Below are 17,599 nucleotides of genomic sequence, written 5' to 3' on the forward strand. Positions count from 1 at the left end.
ACTACTCATATGTAGTATAACGTAATCAGAGATCAATATTTTAATTAGATTGCATATGTAGTATAACGTAATCAGAGATCAATATTTTAATTCGATTGAGGTTTCTGACACAGAATGAATGTGGTCTAATGAACTTAAAAAAATATTTACTTTTGAGCGATACACTATGCTGTTAAATATTAATCCCCTCAACGAAAAAATATTTGAAGAAATTTTAATTTCTAAAATCTGAAATGAGAAAAATTGTACCTCCCCCCCCCCCCCCCCCCCCCCCATTTTTTTCATCTCCCCCTTTCCCTTATTCCAAAACTAATCTCAATTCAAATTTCTAATGCAATACATCATAAAATATTAAAATATAAAATGACATACAGCCATGGTTAAAATTAATAGTAATGAATAGTAACTTTAAATTTTTTTCACAGCTAATCATCTCAAGACAGTCATCATTTCTTAATACATAGTTTTCATGCAGTGTAAGGGAGGCAATCAAACATATATATAACAGTATTCTTTAAATTTGAATTGGATTACCTCCCTAACACTGCTTTTAAATTGTCTTAAATGTCCTTAAACCAGAAAAATCCTTGTTTTTTCTCCCTTTTTGCCCATTATTGCTGAATGAATTATGCCATAACACCCCATAACCAACCCTTTGCTGTATGGAAGCGTGTGTTTTAATTTCAGAGAGATTTATACACTTAAACACAAGTTATTGACTGTAAACTACAAAAATTCTTATTTGGGCCCCTTTTTGGCCCCTAATTCCTAAACCTTTGGGACCATAACCCCCAAAATCAATCCCAACCTTCCTTTTGTGGATATAAACATTGTGTTAAAATTTTATATGCCAATACTAAAGTTATTATCCGGAAACCATCTGTCTTCGGGCGACGCTGACGCGGACGACGCCGAAGACAGCCGACGACGACGTGATAACAATATACAACCTGACTTGGGACAGACGCAAAAATGCGTCGGAGTTAAACATGTTTTTTTTAAATCTCAACCCTCCCCTATACCTCTAGGCAAAGTAGAAAAACAAACCCACAACAATGCTCACAGTAAAACACAGATTAAAGGAAGTCCGAGTCCGATGTCAGAATAGGTAGCAAAAGAAACTAAACAAAAAAAACAATGATACATACAATAACAAAGGACTACTAACAGTTACTGGCATATCAGCTCCAAACCTCAACTAAACTGATTGATAGATTATGTCTTCATCATATGAATATCAAGCACCATCTCTCCAGTTAGGGGTTTAGTATTATACCATCATACAATATGTTAGAAGAACATAATCCGTATTATGCCAACAACTGCTTCTATAATAATGGTGTCATTTCCGATGCAAAGACCCAATAAGAAGACTTATTTGTAGAACGTGTCATTCTAGATCTGATCATTTTTTTATTTTACAGTTTCTCTGTATTTATTAAATTTTTCAAGATAAGAGACAAAAATCGAAAAAGAAGTGGTAAAATTTGTCATTTTAGGGCAATAACTGTTACAAGAAATCGTCTGACATGCAGTTTTGACGTAACATAGAAATGATGGCGCTCAACATTCTGAACAATTTTTAATTATCCTTTTCAGATTTCCTTTATTTATAACGGTTATCAGAATAATAGACTAAACTTGCATTTTACCATGTTTACCCCATATGTTCTATTTTTACACGCGTTGGCCATCTTTGTTGGCAGACTGGGTCATTGGACTCATTTTTTTAAACAAGTACCTAATGATGATTATATATGGCCAAGTTTAAGTCTATTTGGTCCATAAGATTCAGAGGAGAAGATTTTTGTAAATGTTAACGACGGATGGCGGACGACGGACGCCAAGTAATTAGAAAAGCCTAAAAGAAATGCTATTTAATTTTTCAGGCTATAGTTAAGATATTTTAATCAGAGCATACATGTAGATATAATATGCTATTATAATTATGATTAGAGCTGGCAAAATATATGCTGTCGAAAAAAATCACTGTATGCCCTTAATCGGAACAGGCTGGGCCAAATAACTTTATTTGTATTGGATGGAATTTATTGAATATGAATCGTCGATCAATTAAATAAAAAATTAATCACACATTATACATTTATATGCTGGGATTTATATACTAGTCCGAAGTAATACATCGATTAATCCAAGGATTTGTATAGTACTAGTATATACAAATCCTTGATTAATCTAAAAAAAAAATATCAGTATTTTTGTGTTAGAAAATTTTGATTGTATGATTTAGTTCATTGTATGAATCATGAATGAATGGCAAATTCACGTTCGGTTTTCTGTATAATAAATTAAGTATGATAGTTTTTATTACTGTCAAGTGTCCATTTGTTGATTAATTATTAGTTTCGTTTTGTCCAATATTCTTACAGATTTTATTGACCTTGACCCGTTAGTCATATGATTACATGACGTCACCGTCTGTTGACATTCTCCGCCATGTTAAGGTTTAGCCGGGACACAGGGCTTTGTTTACTTGTTTTCATTTCTTAAAACCATAGATAATTAACAAATGCAATATATAAGCACACAAAAGATCGAAGATTCGTTTATTGAAATACCAAAAAAAGAAGAAACAGAAAAGAAGGAGTGAGTAGTTTTACTCTAAAACATATGATGCACTTTAAAATTTGGTTTTGACACTTTCGCTTTTATTTCCCCCTTTAGTTACAGTGTCAATGCATTCCTCGAGTCGTTTTGATTGTTGCTGTTGTTTTAATTATTTTTGTCTGCCTACAAAGTCAACACCAAATTAGATCAAAGCCCAAGATGATTAACAGGAAATCTGTCAAGTGTGCATAATCTTCAATCTTTCATAAGTGTTGGAAGTTTTGACTAAATGTGAGGTTATCATGGTTAACGGGAATTCAAAGTCATCGTTAAAAACAAACTTGTGCATTAACTTGCCTAGGAGATGAGTTTAGCAACATCCAATTTGGATATATCGTACTCAAGTGCTGTTCCTTAATTTCTCGGATAATGTTGTTTTTTTCGCTGATCTGTTTTACTCATGTTACTTGTGAATTTCAATTATGTGATGTAAAGTTTTATAAAGGTTTGTAAAATTCCTGTTTACTGGGAATGCCATCAGCACCATTTTTATTACCTGGTTTGTATTCTGTACCCTTTTGTGATTAAATGAACGATATTATGACAAATTTGAAGCGACAGATGACAAGTTTGATACACGGGCATCACTTATTACTAAGTTTGAATTTCATTTGATCAATATTATCAGAAATTATTAAGATAATAGCAAGTTTTTATTTGATAGAAACTGTTTCTGTATCATGTCATTTATTAACTCTGCCGCAACTATAAAATCGGCTATGATTTGAAAGTGTCAAGTCTCCTTAATATTTTCCTGTATTACCCATGTTACCCGATATAAACATTATATTTATTAGTGTAAATAGATAATAAGCATGTGTTATTAATTTTTCTACTTCGGTTTGAATTCATATAATAGGTCAGAAAAAGATGTTAATCATTGTTCAGACTTCCTACTAAGGATTTTTGAAGGAGATTCATCATTTTTGACCAATTCAAGTCCCAAAAGTAAGAAGATTAAACTCTTTTGCTATATAATAGGTTATATATCATTTCAGTCCTGCATGACAAAACCAATCAAGGAAACTTTAGTCTTAAATGTTAATATATTTGCTCATTTGATACAACTTAAAAATTTTGATGAATCTTTGGAGTTTGGACTCACACCAGTTTTTAAACGATATGTCCAGGACTCGTAGACTTGCTGGAATGAGAACCCAGATAGTTCCTTCCTGTATACATGGTATAGAAAGAATTTGTTTTGTGGATGAAATCAGTCATATTTCTTTTTCAATGTTGACATTCTTTTCCAATTGCAGCTTTAACTATCTGAACACTCTAGAAATGAGTAACCTATTGTTGTAATGCAAATTCTTCCTAAACTTAATTAGTCAATTGTTTGAAATTTTCAAAAGAAATTAAACTTCAAAGAATTTGGCAGAAACTTTCTCTCACATGTCAAATATCCATATTTATTCAAAAATTTTGGGAAATTGGATGCATGGTACATGTACATTGAATGTATTTTAAAACAGACTTAAAGGGGCACTAGCTACAAGATTTCAAAATCAAATTTTTTTTTTTTTGGTTCAATCCTTCATTTTTCCTTAATCATTTGTTAATGCATGTAATGCAAGTGAAATAATAATTCACTTTTAGCAGCCAGTATATATATGGTTCAACTTTGTCAAAATACAATGAAATAAGTGAAGATACTTCGATAATGAATTATTCACTTGCAAGTGAATAATATGAACTCATTGAATCCTTATTCATGTGACCTTCAATTTACCCTCTTAGGTAGAGATGGATTATACATGAATCATGTGTGTTTGGTCATTGAAGCATAGATCTGTTGTAACAAATGGATGTTATTATTTCAGATTAACATATTTAAGTTATACATGTACATGTACCCTTGTGTTGACTGAACAAGTTTCCATCAAACATTTGTAGAACTGTCAAAAAAGGAGATTCCCTTATATTAAACATGCATTAATGAAAATCTCAAAGGTGTTATCACACCGAAGGACGATTTCATGAAATTAAAGTATGCCATGATATATATGCATGCATTTTTTCACAAAATATTAATCAATTATGCTGTTATTCTAGTGCAATCCCTCAAAGTTATTTAACAGTAATATAAGGTAGAATTAAACAGTGGAATCAGATAAATAAATATTCAAAATAGAACAGAGTTCTGTGAGATGTGTTATAACTGTTACTATAAACTCTCTCTGATTTAGGCTAATACACACGAGCCAAACATATGATTATTTGATGGGAAATCACAATTGTTTACTTTTAACAGATCATGGTATTGGTTATTTCATCTAACATCAAACTGTCCATAAATTAACATTGTACTACCTCATCACTTGTTAGACTATATTAATATTAAACAAACCCCTGAACATCTTATGTATTTTGATGCTTAGTACTACATGTACAAAAAAATGTATATAGACATTTTCCCCTCCATTGGACAAAGATAAAAGAGGAAAATAAATCATCTAGCAAATTAATTTAGAAATATGCATTATAAACTGATAAAGTCAGGTTAATAAACAATTTGATTTAAGGCATTAATATCTTGTTTATCCTTCCATATTTGTTTTTTTTAACTTGTGCTTATTAAGTGAATGTTCTTTGGTGTTAAGTACTTCATTTGTACATGTATGTTCTTTTCAAATTCTGTCCGGAAACAGTGTGTAGTATATATGGATATGTGAGGGTTGTTTAACGAGGCTGTGGTAGGATGTCCTATAAAGTATATATGTGGACACATATATATTCTTGTTTCATTTTTCAGTCATACAAGTTAATTGTCATTTCCTTTATTTATACATGTAGGTGTATGAAACAAGGAACAGATTTAAACTTAAGATCTAGTCAAGATAATAAACAGATCAATTTACAGGACTTTTGTTTCAGTATTGTGTTGTTATTATTAAATTTGTGGGTGTTTTTTTTACTCAAAGTTAGGGAAGAAAGTTTAAAACAATTGCAAATTAAATTAAGTGTAGAAATTAATGTAGTAAATGTACTAGTACATACATGCATATAGGTCAAGACAAGTGGGAACATACTATTATCCTTCTTAAATTGCAATATATATGCATACTTATGCATGAAGTGACCTTGGAAAAATAGATTATCTTTATTACATACATGAAGTTGTCTACCTAGTAATGTATTGATTTTAGTGACAGGAAATTGAATATTTTTGTAAGCTAAGTTTATAAGGACACAATGGATATTATATAACGAAACCTGCATGTCATTTTACTAAATCGTACCTTGATTAGAACTCGAGGCTTGCTGAGTCAATATTGTCTACGATATAGACATTATGTCACGTCAGCAATAATTTTTTAATGAGTTTAAAAATACGAATCCATTCATATAATACCTGGGAACGGCTTCGAACCGTCCAAGTAAATCAATATCTAGTGTGGAAAGATAAGTGCAATAAATGACTGTTTGTATACTTATATCTCAACCTTGGTAATAAAAAATAAATAGGTGAATGACTATCTGGTTTTAAATTTCTTCATAGACATAATATATATTGCACACCAAGTCTATACTACATGTACTACTGGTGCTTGAGGTTTTGCAATTATTCACAAATACGTGTACTATTGCACATAAAATTTGACAATACAGTTTGAACTGGTTGCATATTACGGCTTTAATGGATTGCATCATTCAGTTGAAGAATACAAAGTAATCTTGTAAGTTAAATTCTATCATTTCAAAGAAAAAGTTATAGAATGTTGTTGCCGTAGTATAACTAATCATCTGACCTGTGTACTTATTTTTTTTACTATAACATCATTACATGTATTATGTACACATGTTCATTGATCAAATTTTGTCATGTTTCTTATAACTTTAAAAAATTCTACTAACATAGATGTTGCTAATTTAATGTCTAGTGGCCAATATTTCATGCATGTTCAGGTCCATAACAAATAAAACAATAAATGCAATGCCAATGAAAAGGAAATTTCTCAGCAATGATTTGACTAGAACGAAGCTCTAGAAGTTTGAAGTGCCACTGGAAATTGAGGGCATGTTAGATAGGGGTTAAGGATTTCTCCTGCAACAGATCTGATTCTGTAAAGATGAATATGTGTGAAAGTTATGTCTGCACCAAGATCTTTTCCATCTACTAGTCCAAAGACCAATATTTAGAAATTTTCTTTATGTGTCTAACTGTCTAAATAAAGTTTTGCAAAATATAACTAGTCCAATTAAAATTTTACTAGTCTGGGTCATCGGAATAGTAGCTAACTGTATTAAAGGCTGTTGATTGAGAGTGATTTTTGAGGCCAAAGTTGTTTCCTTCAGAGTGTTTTAATAATTAAATGCATTTAATTTTTACTTATAATTCAAAATGTGAAGAGGACTAGAAAAAAAAACATGGCCTTGCTGCATGTACTTTTCTTATAAATGCATTTCACACTGATCAACCTAATATTGATTTAGAATATATTTTAAAAGTTCATTTGACCTATACTCTAGCTAGACAACCCTATAAGTATTTTACATGCTTCACAGAGACTCTATTGATCAAGAGACTTACTTTGTATAATACCCTAGATTTTTATCTGACAAGTTGCATGTTTTTAAAAGCTTTAATGATATTTCATTGTTTCATATATGTATACATGTATTTGAAATTATATATTGAAATTAGAATATACAACCTTAACAATATTTCTATTAAAAGGTGTGAGAATTAAATAGTTGTATCAATTATTAAATAAACTTATAAATATATAATCAATGGCCATCGGGAAAGAAATAGTCTCTTTTTTCAATAGATTACATAGAAGTACAAAAAGACACCTTTTTTGGCACACATTCAAACAATTAAAAAAATTATAATTTTTAAGAAATATTTTTAGCCATATATGCACTGGTATGTAATTATATTCAACATGTAACCTTATTTCCAAGGAAGTAGGTAGGGTTTAGATATTTGCATATGTCAGCATTTTTGTTTTTGTTTGTTGAGTACAATAACTAATTTTTTAAAGTCATTCTTTTCTCAGAAAAAGTTGTATATATATCATGTAAATATTCACATGATTCATAAAACGAAAGTACTAAGTATCAAAAAACCTTATTTGATATGATAAAACTGAAGATAAGCTTAACATTGTATTTTCTGTCAGTCATTTGAAGGTACACCTGTCAAACTCAAACTTGGTTAACGCTCATAATATGGATTAAGACTTCAGTGGCGGATCCAGAACTTTTCCTAAGGGGGGCCCGCTGACTGACCTAGGGGGGGGGGGGCTCCAGTCATGCTTCAATGATTTCCTATATAATCAACCAAATTTTCCCACAAAAAGGGGGGCCCGGGCCCCCCAGGGCCCCCCTGGATCCGCCTATGGACTTGTAAATTTGGGTACTGAGTAAATGATTTATTGGTAGTTTCTGTAGTGGGGTTGTTGTCTCATTGACCATGTTGAAATAACATTTATGAGTTGGATGCAAAAGGACACATTTTGGGTGCACACAAATTTCTCAATGCTCTTGATATATGTCTAGTCTAACCTTTTATTCACATGTTAGGTGACTAAATTTTCAAGAAAACATATTGATAGTTATAACATTGTATATATTGAATAAAATTATATGTAGTATTTATTAGATTATGACTAGTTAATTGAAAATCTATGATTTGGTGTCAGAGGTTGTCTGGAGAATTAATTGTCTATTACAAGACATTAAAGAACACTTTAGGCCTATAATTTATATATAAATCTGGAACAAATGCTATTACAGTTAGACAATCAATTCAACATTTGAAAATTTATTTTTCAGGTGATTGAGGAAGTAAATTAGTAAATAGACAACACGTATAGAAGTTTTGAGACAAACTCGTTAGCTAGGGAAGTTACACAGTAAGGTAGTGATACCAGTTGTTGGATACTCTATCCTAGACAGGAAACCAGTACTGGTGTTGTTAACAGTTTTCCTGGCTGGTTTGTGGTCAGTCTGTGAGCCAAATGCATGACAATATGGTATGTATCACATTGTTTTGTTAAAAAAAACCAAGTTAATATGAAAAAGAAGATGTGGTATGATTGCCAATGAGACAACTCTCCACAAGAGACCAAATGACACAGAAATTAACAAATATAGGTCACCGTACAGCCTTCAACAATGAGCAAAGTCCATTCTGCATAGTCAGCTTTAAAAGGCCCCGAATTGACAATGTAAAACTATCAAGGAGAAAACTAACTTTAGTTCATGTTTGGCTAATTATATGTGTTTTGTTGATATAGTCTCCACACTGGATTTCAGGCCCTGCAGCCCAGGCTTGTAAAATTGCCCTGGGGCCTTGAAAAAAAATTTCCCAAAATTCAGCATCAGGAGTCGGTTTTCACATAAAAAAAACTTCCAACTAAGATTGGTCTTCAGTCATGAACAAATCAGTATACTTACAATCAATTTTAGTCAAAAAGTTTTTTTTGTGAAATTGACTCCAGGTCTGTATACATGGTATAGTAGATATATAGTTCATCGTGCAGACTGAAATCTGTATGATTTTTGTTTTGGCTTTTCTATATTTGCGATTTAATATTTGTTCTTTTTCTCTTCCTTTTAGTGGACTTTTTTTGTGATTTCATTTCAGAGTCTCTCCATCTAAAACTATATTTACCATGTAATTTTCTATTTATGATTTTGTTTATTAACAGAAACAAATATCATGTTAACAAGATCAAATTTCTATTTCAACTTTATTGTATATTCAGTGATATACATTAAGCTCTCCTACAACCATTAATTTGACGGAATAGTAAACACCAAAAGTTTACATATTATTATTAAATTGTGTATTTACAAATATATGTTGTACAATACTTTATCCCTGGAGGTAATTTTCTGTGATAAATAGATGGGTCACAATTTCTTGTTATCTATGTTCAAACATTTGATTTAGGTCTTATTTCATAACCCGGTCAGTGACCTTGAGCAGATATAATATAGTTTTTAAAGAGATTTAAAAATATTTTAAATACTTTGTAATAATTCAAGCATGGATTATTTATGTATATTTAGTTCAGGATATAACTACTTACACAACACAAACATTTTAAGATTATTATATGATAATGTATGTTAGGATATATACAAATGTTATAACAATACAGAAAGGAAGTGTGCAATTATACTTAAAATAAACAAATTTTGGTAACCAATTGAATTATACTACTTAAATATTTCATTAAAACACAAGTTAAAAAGATACTATTGCAAATTTACATATGTAGGTATTATCCGATATTTGTGGAATTTACTGAACAGTTTGCATAAAAACTGCAAAAAGGGTTGGAAAAAGAATTTTTACAGTACCCAAGTTACTCATTCTTCTGGTTGTATTCCCATTTGACAAAGCTTTTTCCAGATAGGTTGTTCTGAGTGACACTCTTTAAAATTTGTTAATTCTTGATTTTGTTGATTTAGATTGTTTTGGTCAATGCAGGTTTACTCCAGGGATTTTTTTAATGTACTATGTGATGTTTTTTAAATACTGCTCCATAATTGTATGAAATTGAATTGAAAATTGATATAACTTTTGTAAGTCTAAAAGGACAAACTAAATGAAGTATGAAAGGAATTCCCAGCTGTTTCATTACATACAAGTTTACAATGAGTATTGATCATATATATGTAAATGTAGGCATGTCCTTGATTGCATTGTTGTCTTTTGACCGATAAACAAAGATAGTATATTAGTGTAATGCATTTCATTGTCTGTGTCTATATAAAGTCTGTATGTATTGACAAAGATGAGGGGTTTAAATGAGTTTTGAATTACAATACACTGGAGTGGTTACAATCCAGGGGTGAAAAATGTGTATTGCATAGATTTGATCATTCCCTATTTCCGATCTCGTTATGATCTACTATCTATGTTGAGGGCTATTCCAGAAAAAAATGTAGGAGGTGGGGGGGGGGGGGGGGGGGGGGGGGGGTTGGAAGGCACATTGTATTAATAATACATGGGTGATGGGTATCAGAGCAACTTTTCACACTATAATGCACTTTAATTTTTAATTACAATTGTCTGGGTGGCGGGTGCTGACAAAAACTGCCTTCCAACCCCCTCATACATTTTTTTCTGGAATAGCCCTGAGTATGAATAATGAGACATGAACTGTAAATTCAGAAATTATTGTCAGGTTTGATTAATTTGAATAAAGCAGAGAGTGGGTATCACAATAATAAGAACTCAGATTCTGATAACTGAAACATGGACTTGAATGCAGATGTTTTCAAGTCGCAATAATAGCACACATTTCTATCCATCATTAAAAAATCCCATTGATAAATGCACCCATGCAATAGTTTCTGAATTTACAGTAAATAATGCTGTTCCTGAGTTATGTTAGTAAAACATATTTAGTTAAGTTTGTTAAAATGTTATTCTTTGTTGTATCTTTGCTATTAATGATTATGTTCATAATTGAGCTTTCTTTAATAAAATATTTCGTATTTCATATTATTACATGTACATATGATATTTTCTTACTCAGACATTTAGATTGTCAGATTATGATAATTTAAACTGCATATTTCATCACAAAAAATAAAGGATCATGGTTTGGGAATTATCATACATAAAAAAAAAAACATTTAACAAGTTCACTTCCTCATTGTTCATGTTGTTTGAGAATTATGAAAAAATGACTGCAGCTTGCTCTTAACCATATTTATATTTCTCACAAATTAGTCTTCACATTCACAATAAACCACAATGACAGACAATTCCTTCCATATATATGACATTGAATGATCAGGATGTTTCATAAATGAAAGACCAATTTTAAGGCTGGCATTAGATTCAAAAAGTTTTGTGTTCGATATATTGTAAGTTTAGTGTTTTTGAATCAATCTTCTTGCCCTACTTATAAGCTGTAAATACTATTTCCTTCCTTAAATCTTAGTCAAAACAAAGCATCATTGTGACAATTGCCGTAGACATTGTAAGTGGATCAATAGTATGTTATTTATAGATTATCTACAACATGTACAAGTGTCTCTCTTCCTTATATATAGATTATCTATAAGTGTCTTTTGTACTAGGCACTAATACTGCTGTGTAAGGATTTTATAACTTGTTTGGAAAAAAAATGTATGTATGTGTCCTTGGACAATTTATATATTGGGTCCAGGTATGTCTTTAAGATATATATATGTAATATGCTTTCAAAATAGTTATAGATTTTGGGCAATAGTCCTTCAATATATGTTGATGAAGATATCTCATGATGTTTACATGTATGTGTAGATGACTAAAATTTGAAGTCAAGGCCATCAAATTAATTATCGTAGGTGGTGGTTTACTGATTAATAATAAATACTTACTCTTGTTGCCCAACTGAATTTCTATATATATATCATTCTTCAATCTGTTATAAATGCCTAATGTCTTTCTACAGATTCAACTCAAGGCATGGTCAGTGTTATGTATATGTTTTCATTTGAGTCTTTTTCTTATACATTTTTTTCAATCATTGTAGAGATGGCTGAAGAGAAAAAAACCTTAAGTAATCCAGGCTGAGTAGGGTATATAAGAATATTTTTACAGTCTGCACCTTTAGCCACTAGTCCAATGCCCCAGACTAGTAAATATTGATTAGGACTTGTGAAAATTTTCAAAATTTTATAGTCTTACAGGTACAAGTTTTGATATTTAGTTTTCGGACTAGTAGATGAAAAAGTTTTTGGCACAGACTGTTTCTATACTCTATTATTTTTTTGAAGAAACAATATGAAACTGAGAAGAATTTTGATTAAAAGATTATTTAATTTCATTATTTCAGGCCTCAGCTGACGAACCAGCCAGTATGGAGTGTATACTGAAGTCTGAGTTGTTCCCAAAGAAATCTTTGGTGTGTGAGGATGATTCTCTACAGGTACCCTTCCCTCTGCTGTGTGGAGAGGCTGTGGAGTACCTAGGGAGGACAGCTGATGGGGTCATTGCTCTCTCCAACTTCAGGCTATTGGTCAGGTCTAAGGACAGCTTTATCAACATTCCTCTAGGGATGGTAGAGTTAGTGGAGTGTAGGGAAATATTCTCTGTTAATATCTACTGCAAGGATGCCACTGTTGTCAGGTAAGCTCTACCATATCCAGTAGTTATTAGTGCTGGTGAAATACAGCCCGATAGAATGAAAAGACAGACAAAAATTTGATCGGTCAGTTAAAAAAAAAATTTGGGACATTCAATGGTGAATTCGGATAAAATTGCTGATCTCTCTGTATACATGGTATACTCATGGTTAAAAAAAAACCTTAAGTGATAAAAGAATTCCTAGCCACAAATGAGGAAACCCTTGAAAAAAGTCACATGTTTTTTTTTATCTTCTTGGCCTTAGATCATGAAGATAGAAACAATTTGAAACCTAGATTTACAAGGATATAAACTACTGTACTACAATACAATGCACAACTATTTGTTAAGCTGATTTGTATCTGTCAGTTTAATTTCATGTAATAAAACATTTATTATCTGTTGATCATGTATTATTTGTAGGCTGTGTCCTTGTAAGGTTTATTTTTAGAAGACAGAGATATAATATTGCATAAAATACAAGAGAAAATTTAAATCTTCCTGTATTATACAAATTTCTTTTGCTTACTTTACATAAAAGTGCTGAATGTTCAATGCAAAGTCTAAGATTTAAGTTTAGCCAACAGTATATTCTAACTATTTATCCATTATATATAACTGCCATTTTGATGATGGTCCTAACCATAACATGAAATGTTTATTTAAGTAGAGGGGACTGGTAACAATCAAAAGACCTGCGGTCATAAAACTTTCGAGCACAATTTTTGTACTCAGACTCAAGAATCAACCAATCAAAATACTGGATTTTGTGTTTCGAGCATGATTTTTGTGCTCCGAGTACTGAGCAAAGTTTTATGCCTTCAAGGCCTGGAGTCTTGATTGTTTAAGAATTGTGAATGAAATTTAGATGATGGTGTGATTAATGCTGTGACATTTTTTCTTGGAAAAGCTATCGTCTCCTACAATAATGGCCGACAGGTTTTGAGTAACGATCACCAAGTCAAAATTTAGTGAAATCTTGGCTGGATTGCTAGTTAAACATTTTGTAAGATAAGATAACTGTCAATTATGTCTGATCGTAAAAGTTTATTAAATTGATTTGAGAAAAATAACCAGAGGCCACAGACAGATATAACAAGTGATATCATTTTTGTGGCTTTCTTTTTAATTGCCTGACATTTTTAGACATTTAAAGAAAAGTATAAAATATTTAGCTTGATATGCTGTAAATTCAGAAATTAATGTGAGGTTTTTATTTTTGCCAAAGATACGACAGAGTTGTTAATGCTATAATTTAAACTCACATTTTAAAAATTTTTATATGATTTTAACAGAATTTTTCTCAAAATCGTAAAAATTAAAATCGCATTTAAGTCTAAAATGTCAAAATCGCAATAATAAATGCAAGCAATAATTTCTGAATTTACAGTATATTATTGAAGATTGCCCTAAGTTCATGAAGTCAGCATTGGTCACAATTTGGGATAACTATAAAATATGTTGCATTAACACTTATACATGTATATAAAATGGGGGAGGGGGGGGGGGGGGGGGGGGGGGGGGAGTCAATCTTAGTCATTTGATTCAAATGTAAGAGTACAACATATATATATATATATCAACATTCAATCTATTTAAGCGTGGATCAGCTTGTGAAAATAAACTGATACAGTTTAACTTAAACACTCTAATTTTCCAATAGATTTTCTAGATATATATATATCATGTACCCTTCATCTCCTTTTAGAAAACAAAGAATGTCTGCCCTTGATCTCCTAAAAGCACTAAATGATATAAGACGAAAGAATTTTCCTGATTCAACATTCTTACTATCAACTTGATCAACTTGAATTTAATATGATTGTATTGTATAAATTTACATGTATGCGTTACACCAGACTGATCTAGTGTAGATAATTACCTATTCACCAATCATTTCTTACTTTCTGTTATAAGATCAGATTAAAGTTATAGGACTAATTTTTGACTTTTTATTTATTTGAACAAATTAAATCAGTTGTAAAATGTCTTTGTTGTTTTATCATTAACATGTTTAAAAGTAGATCTCTCGTCTTTATTAAAGGAAAGTAATTCAGAAATCCTTCATTAAAATATTATGTAATATGAAAAGATATACATGTTCTTGTTTTTTTTTTTTTTTTTAAATCAAATTATATTAGTATATAATAAGGAAATTACAGCCCTAATTATTCATGTTATTAAAAGGAAATCTTTAAAGTATTTTGAATTGGCAATTTGCAAGGACAAATTCTTTTCAACATATTGAAGAAAGAATTATTCAATAGTAATTGGGACAGGTGGAGTTTATACTTTATAACATAGAAAAATGGAATGTAATATGAAAACCTGGATATCAAATTGCTTGACTGCTTAACTAATCAATTGCTCGAAAGAGACCAATGTACACAATTGACAAATATGCTGACAGTAGCAAAAGAGTTTATTTAATTTTGTACACTACTTGCTCCTATATGTGATAACCAACTTGTAGTATACAGAGAGTCAGAGACATATATCCCTATTCTACAAGTGCATTATTATCTTGTCTATCCATTCTTTTGTCCAATTAATATTTTCATCGCATTTTTTCTTCAAATCAACTAAATAGAATAATTTCATATTCGATCAGCAACTTGACACCGAGAAAAATTCAATATAGTTGGGAAATCAAATGTTTTTTTTTAAATAAATAAGGTTGTTAGTTTTCTCGTTTGAATTAAGTTTTACATTGTCATTACAGGGCCTTTTATAACTTACTATGCAGTATGGGCTTTGCTCATTGTTGAAGACCGTACTGTGACCTATAGTTGTTTATTTCTGTGTCATTTTGGTCTCTTGTGGAGATTTGTCTCATTGGCAATCATACCACATCTTCTTTTTTATATAAACATATAAATTAGACTTTCTGTAGTTCAGAGTTATTCATGTTATCAATCTTTGATGTTTATTTTTCAGGTGTGACTTCAGTACCAACGATTCTTGCCAAGACTGGTTCAAAAGGATTACACAAAGGACCAGTATACCTAAGGAATTAAGTGGCCTGTTTGCCTTTGCCTTCTTTGCCTGGTGCCAAGACAGAAGTCCATGTCCGTCTGAACATGAAGTCTGTTACCAACTATGTCAGCAAGGTGAGAATAGCATGAATAGATAATATATGTAAATCCAGAAAAGGAGGAATTTTCATAGGTTCTGTTCAAACAAACATATACCAATTTATTAAAAATATGTCAGTATTAGTACATAGGCAAACTTGTTAATGTGAATTTTCAGATTGACCTCAAACAAGCTTATTCATGAAATTCACATCAAAATTTCCAAGTGAATGCCATAGGAATTTTATGAAAAAACTTGATATAGTCATCATTTTAGAAATCTGATTGAATATGAAAACTAAGATTTTATTTGAATTACTATATAATTAAAAAATTCATGTGCAACTCAAATGAAAAAAAAAAATCATGAAATGGTAGCATGAAACTGACATGAACTGATTTCACATGAGTTTGAGGTGAAATTCATGTACAATTGATATGATGTACAATTGATATGAGTGAAAGGAGTAGGTCCGGTAAGGACCGATTTTGGCCTCAAATTTCAGGTCCATCTGACGAAAGATTTTAGACACTTTTTAAACACTTAAGTGTCTATTTCAGTTGATTCAATAAGTTTATGTGAAAGATTTTAACTGATTTACTCATTAAAAACGCTCCAATTCAAGCTTTTAAAAATATGAAAAATTTATCAAATATGCCAAAAAACGTCACTTTTCAGATAGTTTTTGTCAAAATTGAAAGTGGTCGCATCCGTGTTCATCCTCAACCTTTATATATCTATAATACTAAAATTACGAGGTCCAATTTGTCAGCCGTTATCACGTAAAAACGACAAATCACAGAATTCAACTTTATATATAACTAATATAGTACAAAGGTGTAGATTAAAAATTACAGCACTCCAGGCTCTTTTGTTTTCCACGTAATTAATATTGCCAATAATTAAGAAGTTCCGGGTCGAGTCCGCTACCGATACCAATAGTATATTCACCTGTTACCTTTTACCTTATCTGTACGTTCCGCATCTGACAGGCGCACCACCAAACGTTGTATTCAGGATTAATATGCTATATACACGGGTCATAACCACAGGGTTGACACTACTAAATTGTCAAATTGTTACCTATTGTAGTATTTTAATCAGTAGACTTTCTAAGATAACAATACGAATACTAAAAATCTGGACTAAAAAAAGGCGTATAGGTACAGTTTTCAATTTGTTAGTGGGCATGACGTAAAACAGCGAAGCAAAGAATTCAACTTTATTTATAACTTATATAGGACAATGCTGTTGATTAAAAAATACTCCATTCCAGGACCTTTTGTTTTCCAAATAATTAATATTATTGTTTCAGTTCGACGGGTTCAAACAGAAAGACTTGAAAGCAGAGAAAAACTGTGTATCTTATAATCGGCATGACTTTATCAGATGACAATACTAATACTAAAATAAGGCTTGCGCATAGTTATATACTTTAATTCAGTCACGGACCCGTGATATCACGGGTGTGTTCTAGTGTTATGTATTATCATCAAATACAACTGACATTTCAATATTAAGAATTAACACAAATGCGGCCACTTTCATTAAAGACGGAAACTGTCTAAAATTAACTAAAATGCTAAAATTGTGAATGTTTTCAGTAATTTAGCATGACTTAATGATGCTAGTACCCGATATATGTGCATTGTATTGACAAAAACAGCCCATACATGTATTTATTTAGCAGAAGCATTCTACTTTCCAATAAATAACTAAAAGTTTACATTTAAACAATTTTGTAAAACTGCTATATTTTGGGGCCAAAAAGGGGTCTAACTGGACCTACTCCTTTCTCCATGTAAATGTAAG

General features: G+C 31.1%; 1 protein-coding gene across 3 annotated transcripts in view; it reads left to right on the forward strand.

Annotated features, from left to right (window-relative positions):
* Window positions 1–2,398: 2,398 nt before the first annotated feature.
* LOC139527305 (phosphatidylinositol-3,5-bisphosphate 3-phosphatase MTMR3-like) overlaps window positions 2,399–17,599 on the forward strand; it is a 32,636-nt gene continuing 17,435 nt past the window's right edge. Inside the window, exons 1-4 of one of the 3 annotated variants that reach the window (XM_071322658.1) lie at window positions 2,399–2,607; window positions 8,413–8,612; window positions 12,423–12,715; window positions 15,650–15,822. In XM_071322658.1, coding sequence (XP_071178759.1) covers window positions 8,598–8,612; window positions 12,423–12,715; window positions 15,650–15,822 — 481 coding nt within the window. In that variant the 5' untranslated portion in view covers window positions 2,399–2,607; window positions 8,413–8,597. Of the gene's footprint in view, window positions 2,608–5,983; window positions 6,309–8,412; window positions 8,613–12,422; window positions 12,716–15,649; window positions 15,823–17,599 lie in introns of those variants that run through there. The other 2 variants (XM_071322660.1, XM_071322659.1) reach the window with 2 other exon arrangements.

This window comes from Mytilus edulis, chromosome 6, assembly GCF_963676685.1.
Source record: "Mytilus edulis chromosome 6, xbMytEdul2.2, whole genome shotgun sequence".
Taxonomy (NCBI): domain Eukaryota; kingdom Metazoa; phylum Mollusca; class Bivalvia; order Mytilida; family Mytilidae; genus Mytilus; species Mytilus edulis.